Source organism: Chrysoperla carnea, chromosome 1, assembly GCF_905475395.1.
Source record: "Chrysoperla carnea chromosome 1, inChrCarn1.1, whole genome shotgun sequence".
Taxonomy (NCBI): Eukaryota; Metazoa; Arthropoda; class Insecta; order Neuroptera; family Chrysopidae; genus Chrysoperla; species Chrysoperla carnea.
Window position 1 is genome coordinate 121,418,715 of NC_058337.1, and position 12,299 is coordinate 121,431,013.

At 30.1% G+C, this 12,299-nt stretch overlaps 1 protein-coding gene across 1 annotated transcript; it reads left to right on the forward strand.

Moving 5' to 3' along the window:
- The first annotated feature begins 8,001 nt into the window (after nucleotides 1-8,001).
- Nucleotides 8,002-8,924, forward strand: LOC123290370 (translocator protein). Its single transcript, XM_044870516.1, has 2 exons — nucleotides 8,002-8,545; nucleotides 8,600-8,924. Exons 1-2 carry the CDS (start codon nucleotides 8,225-8,227, stop codon nucleotides 8,792-8,794), a joined length of 516 nt encoding a protein of 171 aa, XP_044726451.1. The 5' UTR covers nucleotides 8,002-8,224; the 3' UTR covers nucleotides 8,795-8,924.
- Nucleotides 8,925-12,299: the final 3,375 nt, after the last annotated feature.

Genomic DNA, 12,299 nt, shown 5'->3' on the forward strand with positions numbered 1-12,299 from the left:
TGATCTTAGACTAAAATCTGATTAAATTTTTACAATCATACTAAAATTTTTGAACGGAGTATTGGAAATAGAGGGAATAAGATAATAAAACTTGTGTAGAAATGTGATAGATCTAAACACTAAAACACTATTTTTTAAATTTTCAAATCGCGATAACTTTAGAATGAATTAACCGATTTTCACGCGGTTGGTGACATTCGATGCAGTTTTCGAAGCTTCGTGAAGAATCTTTAAGTTTCAATTGATAGAACAAAAAATTTTGACCGGACTAGTGGTTATCGACGTGGTTTTTTGATGTTGAGAGCTGATTAGTTTTTGGAATTGATCGATACAGCCGTTTAAAAGTTATTCAAAAAAACCACTTAAAAAAAAAATTTTTTTTGCAGTTTTTTTGAGATTTCTCGAAATCTATCGGTTCGAATTGGTCCAAATAAAATCTAAAACCTCAAAATCTAAGTTTGGTCAAGCCCTTTCGAATGAGAGGTTTATGAGAGGTTTACATACATCCACACACACACACACACACACACACACACACACACACACACACACACACACACACACCACACACACACTCATACATACATACAGCCATACAGACACCCTCGCGGAAGTAGTCAGGGAAGCTTCCTGACACCTTAAAACGCCGAGATATGATGAAAACAATAACTTCCCTATTTTCTTAGCGGGAAGTTAATAAAAAAGTTACTATAGTAACTGAATTCATTCATTCACCGTTGCGCGGGAATGAATTCGTTATTACAGTAAGGCGGTTGTGAACTATTTTTTCCACACATACTAAGTGAGAAAAGTACTTCTTTTCTCACTAACGTATATAAATAATCTTAAGTATAGTATCAAGGTTCATCTTTGCTTGAATTTACTCTACATATTATTCATACTGTAAACACATACTTTTTAAAATAAAAATTATGAATGAAACACATGTACTCTAAGCATTTAAGAGTAGTAGAGTATAGTAAGAATTAATACCGGTAGTTAAATAGTGAGTGAAAGAAAGCCCTTTCACTATAAAATAATAATCACATGTTTTAAAAAGAAAGTTTTTTTTTTTGGTTTTGTGTATACTTAATACTGTATACAAACAAAATTTCACTTTCATTTTCTTAACCTAAACTAAAGTAAAAAAAATTATTATTAATTTTAAAAATAAAGAAAGGTAACAGTTAGTTATTTATCGTTTCTTAGCCAATGTTTTTTTTGTTAAACAATTTTATCTTGTTTGTGGTTTTAGGATATAAAAATGCACCTGTTTCATTTTTGTTTGGAAATAAAAATCAATTAATTGATTTTTGAGGATGTGTTATTGTGGTTTTTTTTCTGTATCTATTTTTGTTATCTGTTAAACTTATAGCGCATCACTATATTAATTGTTTAAGTTCGATAATTTTGATATTGACACCGATGAATAGTTCAATGCTTAGTTAAATGCCAAGACCGATTAACTATTATTCTTTAGTTTCAAGTTCTTTATTTCTTAGAACCTGTAAAATCACGTTGATTGTTCGGGGTAGTTCTCCAACTCAAGCTCTCGATGTTAAATAAGACCGTTGATGGGCACATTTATCAAAGAAGCACTGTTTTAAATTACTATAATAGATCGTAACTACCATAGTTGCTCTATTTTGAACATCTTCTGAGTTCGAATTGATCAAATTACTTAAAAATGAAAATTTACGGTAAAAATTGCTATACAATTATCGGCTCTTATGAAGTTCTCCCACAAGTCTGCATATAATTACTATATGTACTCTCAATTTGAACGTTTCCTATCAGATATTGAAAAAGTAATGTTTTCGACAGATTCATCTGCTGTAAGCTTTCTTTAGTAAGGCTTTTCATAGAGAGATAGACTGCTTTTTCTGATAAAATGGCTTCGTGAATAAAAAATAATAATACTTTGGAGTTAAGGATACTGGTCATTAATCATTTTTACATCCACAGAAATAAACAGTTTGATGTAGTTTTGTGGCATGGAAGGTTTTTGCAAAAGAAAATAGACGTGTTGTTGAATTATGAATTTACATGAACCTTCCAGTCAAGTTCTAACAATAAAATTCTAACACGATCATCTAGTTTTTGAAATTAATAAAAGTCTAAATTTCGCACTCTTAATTATAAAATATTATTTAAAACCACCAGTATTTGGTGGAAGCGCAAATAAATGCCGCAAATATTATATCTACATAATAATGTGATTTTATTCGCATTAAAAATTTTAGATTACTTAAACTTCAAAATTCAAAATTTGACCGAAAATTCAAAATTTTTTAATAAAACGTTGTAGAACGAGAATATTTTTAATAAAACGAGATATACGTTGTTCAAAAAGATGTTATCACTTATATGGGTGAGACGTGAATTTTAAGAACATAATATAAGAGTATAAAATGTTTCAAATGTTTTCAAATAATTAGATCAACAAAAAAATTTCTATTTTGTACTTTTTAGTGAGTTTGGGAATACTTTCGTATGTAATAAACAAAGTCACTTAGACGCATGGGTCCATATCTTCCCTTTGAAACACCCTTTGAAACCGATTACGCCCTTTCAAAAAAAAAATTCCCACAATCGGTGAACATACATACTAAAAAATACACACAGTCGAACACAATGCCTCCTATTTTTTTGAAATCCGTTAAAAATATATGTACATATATCGAGAAATCTTAGAAATATATTTGCACAAATTACATGTACATATAACGCGCTTTGACACTAACGTCCTATACAATCAAAATATTGACCCATCTAAAATCAAAGATTATCTTTTGTTGATCGATATCTGGTAGCGAATATATCAAAGCAGTATTTAATAATAAAAAATAAAAAAACAGTATAAAAATGCAGCCACAAAGAATTATCTACAAATAAACAAATATAAACGAACCTGTATTATATAGGTATACCTGTATAATAAAAATATTATTCGAGGATTTAAATTTGTAAGATAAAATACAAAGACGACATATTTTCTTCTATCATATCTGTCAAACGACACTGTCAGCTATGGAGTACCTATCATTATTTTTCTGCAGTTTCAGATTCTTGTTAAAACTGGCTGGTCGGTCCCTCCAACAGAGACGAAAAAATCTGTCGACGATGTAATTAGAAATGTTTTCTATACATTAGCCGGTCAGAACAACTCGGTACCAAAACAACTCTGGCCAAAACAACTTGGTACAAACACGACTCGATGACATAATAACTGCGGTAAGCGTTTTTCAGATTGGATACGAACATTGGAAAATTATTCGAGCGAACGGTATCACATGGTTATTGCAAGGGCCAAAAAATCTCCAGGCCTGTGCTTACTTGACTCTATTAAAGACATGGCCAACCCATGGATGAGTGAGTAATCGAAATAACAAGATTAACGCAAGGATCAAAAACCCCATAGACCCATGCTAACTGGATCCCATTAAAGGCATGACCAATCTGTGGATCAGTGAGAGAGGACAAAAAAAGCCGAGTTGTTTTTGTGCCGAGAGAAAGAGTTCCTTTATAACGGTACCAGTATTTTACAAGAAGTTTTACAGAGTTATCAGAAATGGAGATTTTGAATGAACGTTTTAAAGCCACTAAATATGTCTGATGTACAGACATATGTTGCAATTTCATTGTCCGCAAATATACATTTTAGTTGGGGTACCACACATTACCGTACCAATTATAATATTTTTATGCTCGCTGTACAAAAGTATACAGATAGTCAATAAACATCTATGGCTATTGTCATGTTTCTGAAAAAGGCCACAGATCTCGTATAAGGCCCGCGTTGTTATTCTTTCGGCTGTCTTTATAATGATATTTAATCAAATGTATTATATTGTTGTAAGTATATAATAAAAGAGAAATAATACATATATAAAACAGTATTGTTTATTCTTCTCCCGTGTAATCATTGTATACCGTTTGTTTTTTAAATGATTTAACAAAAGACCTCACACAAATTAGATGTAATTTCCATTTTGGTCAAACTTATTCAAATTTTGGAAAATGATAGTTTCCCATAGTCACAAGTCATGAAAATGACAGGATTTCATGTTATAGCTAAATTAAATTTTGAAAATATACTCATTTGTATAATATATGCCAATGTGTGTATAGGCAAATACATATACAGATATGTGTAACTACATGCATACGTATGTTTTTTAATGTAAGAGTGTTGTTTTTCTTGTTTTTTTGAAGAATATTTTACGTAATTCAAAGAAGAAGCAGTGTTAAATGTTCGGTGGATCAAAAATATGAAGTGTTAAGATCAATATTTTCAGCTGCATATATACGTATATGATTTTTGACAATTAAATTACAATAATTTTTTGGTACAAATATGTACATTTTTCAATTTTAATTTAGCGATAACTTGAAATCCTCTCATTTTCATGACTTGTGACCATGGGAACTTTTATTTAGAATGACTCAAACTATCATTTCTCAAAATTTGAAAAAGTTTGCCCGAATTCCGGAATGCACTTTATTTGCGCGAGGTCTTTTAAGTGTTACACATTCATTAGGTGACATAAAAAAACCATTAAAAACTTTGCTTAGCATAGAACAATAAAGTAGTAGGTATATGGATTTCGATATATGATGAAATGTATAATATTTTTAGATGTAAATTAAATCATTTGAAAGACAAACGGTACATTGATAGTTGATAGACTACAATCGATATTTAATAGAGAACTTTTAACCTATGTAGATAGATGAAACTTACTATTACCTTCGAGTTCAAACTATTGAAATATACTTCATTTCTTTTATTTTTGCACTTATGGATATACAGGAGCTTTCTTCGAATATTGAGCAAATCCAAAATTATTTCCAAATATTTCCGCAAGTTTTCTAATTCCCCTCGAAAAGTTGTGTAATATTTCAGATTCTCAATTAAAAGCTACAGCCCTTTTTACTATGTATTTGTAAGTTTACTTCAATCTAGTCGTTTTTATACCCTGTATATATGAAATACATATCAAGGTATACTAAGTTTACACCCAAGTTTGTAACGCTTTAAACTTTTATATTGATGCTATATATGAACAAATTTTTGGTATAGGTGTTCATAAAATCACCTAATTATTCCTTTTTCGGGCGTCTGTCCATCTGTCCGTCTGCCTGTCAACACAATAACTCAAAATCGAAAAGATGTTGAGTTCGTAAATGAGGAAACATAGGTCAATTGGGTCGTGTTTCCGTAGGACTCATAATGTAAATCGTCAATACCTAATTGTAATGAGAAAAGAAATATTCAAAATCCAACCGTAATAATTTATTATATGCATGTAAAAGATATGAAAGTGTATATGCATGAATGTAAAAACAATTGCCTATGAAATAAAACAAATAAGAAAAAAAAACGATCTATGCAAACTTAAATAAAATAATGTAAAAAGTGATTCCCTTTATTGGATTGTAAATAACTGGATTTGTCTATATTGGGATATAATGCAGTTTGAATAAATTGTACACAATTTTTACAATACAACAGAAGTTCTCTTTCTCTGTATATCAGAAGAAGACTAACTGACTATAAGTATAAGCACAGAGAGATATATAAGAAGTATGAGCACGCGACTTGGCTGATACTTATAACAGAAAACAAAGATCATTAAATTGTGCCTTCATCAATATGTGCTTTGCATATGGATCAACTTGTCCATTTTCTTTTCTTCTTTTTAAATTTTAATATTAAGGAGGTTCGAACTCATACGATTTACAAAATGGTTGTAGTGGTTTTATAAAGAACACCTTTTTATTAAAGTTCTGGTTTGTTACATAGCCCTTTCCTATTCCAGTTGAGGTGAAATATATTCTAAGCGTCGGACTATAAAGTTGGAGCGTTATCGAACTTCTAGTTAGTCGGTTTATAAATAATTTATTTAAAAAGTATTTTAGGACGTTCTTTGTATCTTCTTTAGTTTTTCCTAAACTGAACTTTTAAACCTCTGATCTGATTGATTCAATAGAAATAATAGTCCAGGTATGGATGTTCTGGAGGGGGAACTTAGCATAGATTTTGTTCGCTAAATATGTGTTTATTTCAAAATACCGTTCGAATTATGAAATTTTTTGCGCGCCAAAAGCTGGGAACGCCCATGGACTCAGACGTCGTTTTGCTTCCATTTTCTCTCGAACACATCTTGCATCAATATTTGGCAAATTTGGCAGGATAAAAATAGCAAATAAGAATACAAATGTTTATAATTTATCTAAATATATGAAAAAAAAAGTGTTAGCCAACTAATAAAACTGTACAAAACTTTGAAGTATTTAGGTACATGATATACAAATAAACATCCAAGTAGATTTTCAGCTTCAATGATTTGCTTTACTAACGATTACAACCTCCTTAATTTCATTTTACAGAAAAAGTATTGTGATAGCTTGTTGCTTGTACTGATTCACTCTCAGCAAGCTTCTTTACGCATACTACTACATTTGAAATAGCTGTTTAACACGATCTAATTAAATTTAAAATAATTCATTCTACCATAATCCACCATTAACGACCTTTAACCCTTCTGAAAATAATTAACTCGAAAGAAAATACATATTTCAAAACCTCTCTTTAAAATTGACTTCAATATCGATCAACTTCTTCAGATAAAGATTCCATTGCTGTTGAAAATAGATTGTCTGAACTGAGCTTTAGTTTTAAATATATTTCGAAAATTTAAATGGAAAAAAAACCTAACAAAGGCTTTCGTACAAAAAATGGAAATTAATTACATGTAAGAATTAAAAGTGCCTTGAAGAACTGACATTAAATCAAGTCTCTATATTTGAATACAATATAAATTCAAGGACAGGTGAATCCATTTTATAAGCAATTTTAGGGGAATAAAAGACGATTAAGTGTTGCTAATAATTTTCAAGATTTGTGCTCAAGGGATCTTGTCCAATCGGTTGAAACAGAAATTTAAGACCTACCGTTTTTGAGACTATCCAAAGCTTAAAGAGAATATTAAGTGTTGTTATAAACGAATGTTCGCGCATTTTTAATCACGCAGGGACACTCACTTCTCAGTAAGTCTAATCTATTTTAAAAATTATGAAGCTTCTAAGCTTCTTATAAAAATATCTATAGATTGTACGTTTGGAACGAATTCAAACGTCAAGCATTACTTTTTGTTCAAAGTCTTTAATAAGTAAATATAAATAACTTGAACTCTCATAATTTCCCATCATACCGTCATTCGTTTAAAAAGCTTTTCACCACTTTTTTACCTCTTATTTGTTACCACACTCTTTTACTATCAATGAGAGATCAAGTACTATCTTCCACCAAAGACATGAGTCGGGGCAGTGAATATTTCTGAAGAAAAGTTGGCACTAAATAGACACTAATTGGTCAAAGCTAAAATTTCAAGCATTGTAATCCAACAACAAATGTTATTATGGTATTGCAACACAGAGCAGAGTGGCGCAGTGGAAGCGTGCTGGGCCCATAACCCAGAGGTCCGTAGATCGAAACTACGCTCTGCTAGCAAAATTTTTTTTAATAAAAATTGTGGAGATGAAGAACGTTTATGAATGGACACAATCTCTTTTTAACATTGCCAGTAATGGGAGACTTCTCCTCTATCCTATACTCTTTGATAGTAATCGTAAAGTAATTGTTGCGAAACTTAAATTCCCAAGAAAATCATACAAACATTGACATCTTTTACCAAACTATCAAGTAACAATTAAAATTCTAACAGATTGTAATGCACAATGCAAAAAATCAAGTACCAACATTTTATCAGCAGATGGCAGAATAAATCAATACTTTTGCTACATCTAGTGAATAGAGTATGAACGATATACATGGAAACTGCTACATTATTACAGTACTCTACTCGTAGATAGTACTCTAATTTTATTCCCAATTGTCCTACAGATGTCCCTATCAATCCAGAATATATCTGTCAAATTTAACTTATCATCAGAACTAAATGATGACCAATTAAATTCAATTGAATAAATTTATACAAATAAAACACTCCGTTATATTGTAAATAATTACATCATGTACAAATAATAGAGGCTTAAAACTTTGTACGAAAGATAAGTACTGAATATAATTATCATATTCTAGAAAATTTCCATAATTTTGATTGGTTTACGTTTAAAACTTATCGGCAAATACAAAATAACTTATTCAATTAGTGTGATACAATCGACATAACAAACAGGTTACGTAACATACCTAAAAATGGTAAAAGAAGTTTATAAAATAATTGGTGCCGCACTTCTACCAAATGTGGGTGGATGGGCTGGTGGTATAATTACAAGTCAAAATATCAAACCATGGTATGAATCAATGAAAAAACCTGATTGGAGACCACCAAATTGGGCTTTTGGTCCCGTTTGGACTGGTCTCTATTGTGGTATGGGCTATGCATCGTATTTGGTGTACAGAGATGGTGGTGGATTTAATGGTCCAGCAAAATTACCATTAATTCTTTATGGATCACAATTAGCGTTGAATTGGTCATGGACACCAATTTTCTTTGGATTACATTCACTTAAAGGGGTATGTTTTACAATAATTTCAATAAAAATAAGTATCTAACGGTTTGTTTTATAGGGTTTGGTTAATATTGTTTTGTTATGGGGTACGGCAGCCGCTTGTGGAATATCGTTTTATGGAATAAATAAGACTGCAGGATATCTATTCATACCATATATGGCCTGGTTAACTATAGCCACAGCATTAAATTATACTGTCGCCAGAGATAACCCAAATGGTGTTGAAATCACTGAAATCACAAAGAACGATTAGGTTCACATTAGTTCATACTTTCACATCGCATATACTTAATTATTAAATCATGAAAAATTTTACGCACATGTTTGTAATGGGAACTATTTTATATTTTATTATTGTTTAAATATATCTTTTTTTATTCTTACTTATTTAATGCTTTATTATTTCAACCCTTAGTAATTATCTCCCACGATTATTATTTTTTGTCTGCCTGGAAAAATAATTTACGCCAGTAATTTATCCCAGTTGATGTAGTAGAGATTCGCTTGGAATCTTAAAGAGACAATGAAAGTCACAAAAAGAAATCTTAGTTCTGATGAAATTTAATCAAATAAAGGCTAAAGCTGCTGCTCCTTGAGTCGTGAAAAAATTTCACGTCAGCAATTCAATATTAAAAAGTACAGCATATTTTTGAATAATTCATTCTATTCAGAAATGCGCCCGTTTTGACTTGTCCCGAAAGTATTGGATTTTCTAAACAATTTGCTCTAGCTTTAACCAACAAGGAGTTTGTAATAGAATAATTGTACCCAAATATACGTTTATTGGAGTTAGCCATCGAAAAAAAGTTATAAAGCAGTTTATTTACATTATTCGTAATTTTACTCCCTCCCAATCTTCGGAGTCGTCAAAATCTACTAAAAACTTTTCCAGTGATTTCTTCTTGTGCATAACAGAAAACTGGATATTATGGGTAGCTACCGGTCCTAAGCGACTACATTTAAGGTTTACTAAAATTTTAAGAACGTCAAATCCGAATAATCGAAATTCGATTTAACTGCTTGTTAAGGTAGTACTATCGGTAATAGACTTTGCATTCAAAATTTAATGAAACTTGGCATAGTTTGTCATTATTATATCATAATTAACCAGTTAAATTTTTAGGGGCCTTCAGAGAACTGAAAAAAAGATATTTTAACATTGATCCTTATGGGAAATCACAGATTTTATTTTATTTCACAAAAATTCAGATTTTCAGTTCTCTGAAGGCCCCTAAAAATTTAACTGGTTAATTATGATATAATAATGGACAACTACCTTAAACAGTAAGCTTTATTATGGACGAAGTTATAATCTCAGTTATTGAAATTTTACATGAATCAAAATTTGACTAGCCGTAGTAAAAAATTCCAATCGTTTACCGATTTTATTCCAATCGAAAATCAGGGTCGGAGCGTACATGCGAACCCAGTTTAAAGATTTTTTATATTTTATAAATATTGCAATATATTTATTTCTTTCACTCCAACTTTTTCCTTCATTTTTGTAAAATTTAGTGTTTCAAACGGTTGAATTAGAGGATCTTGGAAGAAATACTCAATATTTTCCAAACTCCAGAAAGGATGTTTCAACGCAGAAATAAATAAATTTGGAACTGTTACTTCGAACTTGGAGCTATTAAAGGCAAGTTTAGTATTTGTAATTACAAATATAGCAAATTTTTCTCGAAATCGATAATATTTGCGTTGTTGGTAAACGTTAAATTTAATCTCAAAAGGGTTGTTTGTCTTCGACTTGTTACATCATGTAAAAAATTACATATACACTAAGATATATATATAAAAAATCAGCTTTAGGTATGCTTTTGAGAATATTAGGGTTTTGGTATGCGTTTAATAAGATAGTAAACACTAACGGTTTTAAAAATTTTCTAATCGATAACGGTTTTCAATTCTATAATTTGCGATTTACCAGTTTTGGTAAGATTTAAAATTTTTGCCATAATATCTGTCATTTTTTTGCGTATATTCTCTTTTATCTTACATATGTGCATCTGCAGTTGCCTGTTGTTTTATAAAGTGCAGAGTGAATTAAAAATCAAGAGTATTACACATGTGCATCTGTAGTTGCCTGAACTGAATTATTATTAAATCGATGTTAATTTCGAAAATAAATGTCTTATTATATTATTTTGTGTAGATTACTAGGTTGCAAACTCCAAATAAAGTTTTTAACGATTAATAATTTTATACTTTTCATGCCTTTCCTTTTAAGTTTGAAATAGCACCGAAATATTCCATTCTTATACAACTTTGGGAGATATATTTGAAACGGCTTATCTAGTTTCGAAGTTTTTCACAAATAGTCTAGAAAATATTTACTATCGAAATCGGGGATAGAAAACATTTTCTCGATTTTTTGCTATTTTCTAAAGGAATATCTTTTCTAAAAAATCGAAAAAAGCAACAAACTTTTGTTTCGAAAATTGATGATATTTGTTGTATACAGTAATTTTAACGCAAGAAAGTCGAAAATCCTAGTTCATTTAACGATTAAGTTAGTAGTTTTTGATATATCGCCAAAAATTCTCTATAAAAAGCTTTTAACTGGAGATTGATTGCATAAAATAATTTAAATCGTCAAATGAGCTTAACTTTGTGACAATATGGAAATATGAGGTTACTGCGGTTTTCTTGAGAATTTGAAATTATTCTGACATGTTCTGGATTCGCATGCAAGGTCGATGCAGAAGTTGATGATAAACAATTTTATTTTATTCGCCTCAATCTGATTAATAGAAGCAGAAATATTCAAGAAAACGTCACCAAAGAAAATAATGTAGGCAGGGATAAAAACCGCATGCAGAAAGTCGTGCGGATCGTTCCGGAACCAGAAAACTCCTTTTATCTGTTTTTACAACGAAAGAAAATCTATTAAAAAATTAGTCATTACCCAAAATTTTATGAAATTTTTATCAAAATCGGGTAGATTTCAATTATAATGAATCAGCAGGTTCTTGATTTGTATTGAATCAGCAGTTTCTTGATCTGTATTGTCATATGCTATTGCTATACACCACGGCTTGTATTTCTAGTTACGTCCCTGATACAAAAAGGGTATTAATAAATTCGAATATTCGAATTAATAAATTCGATTTGAAAGCGATACAATTCGATTCATTAAAATTACAAATTTTTAAATTTTAGATGAACTAAAACTTAAAAAAAAGTTGGAGTTCTTAAAAATAAACCGAATTCAGGCTTCAATGCGAAAATAATTCGAAAAAATATTCAAACTTTTTTTAAAAATTTGACCTAAAATAAGACTTATATGCAATTTGTACATGTATATATGTTGTTACTGTTGCCTAGATATAGAGTAAACGAAACTAAAAAAATTAATACAATCCTTTTTACAAAATTTTGGCTACTTTTAAGACATAAAATAATATTTTTATGCAATTTGCACATGTTTATATGTTGTTATTGTTGCCTAGATATAGAGGAAGAGGAAATGTAAAGAAATGATACAATCCTTTGTACAAAATCTTGACTTTTTTTAAGACATAAAATAATATTTTTATGCAATTTGCACATGTTTATATGGTGTTTCTGTTGTCTAGATGAAGAGTCAAGAACCAAGCTATGAAAAATTTTCGATTAAATGACTTTGAAAGCGATTCAATAATGCAAACCTTTTATAAAGATCTACTTCCATTCAAAACGTAAAACAATTTTTTTATACAAAGAGAACATATCTATATGTTGTTAATGTTGGCTAGACGTAGAAGAAATTAAAA

Excerpts from the sequence above, each read along its gene's own strand:
- LOC123290370 (XM_044870516.1), top strand. The coding sequence starts at position 8,225 with ATGGTAAAAGAAGTTTATAAAATAATTGGTGCCGCACTTCTACCAAAT. Across the intron at positions 8,546-8,599 it reads GATTACATTCACTTAAAGGG|GGTTTGGTTAATATTGTTTT; the intron begins GTATGTTTTACA and ends TTTGTTTTATAG.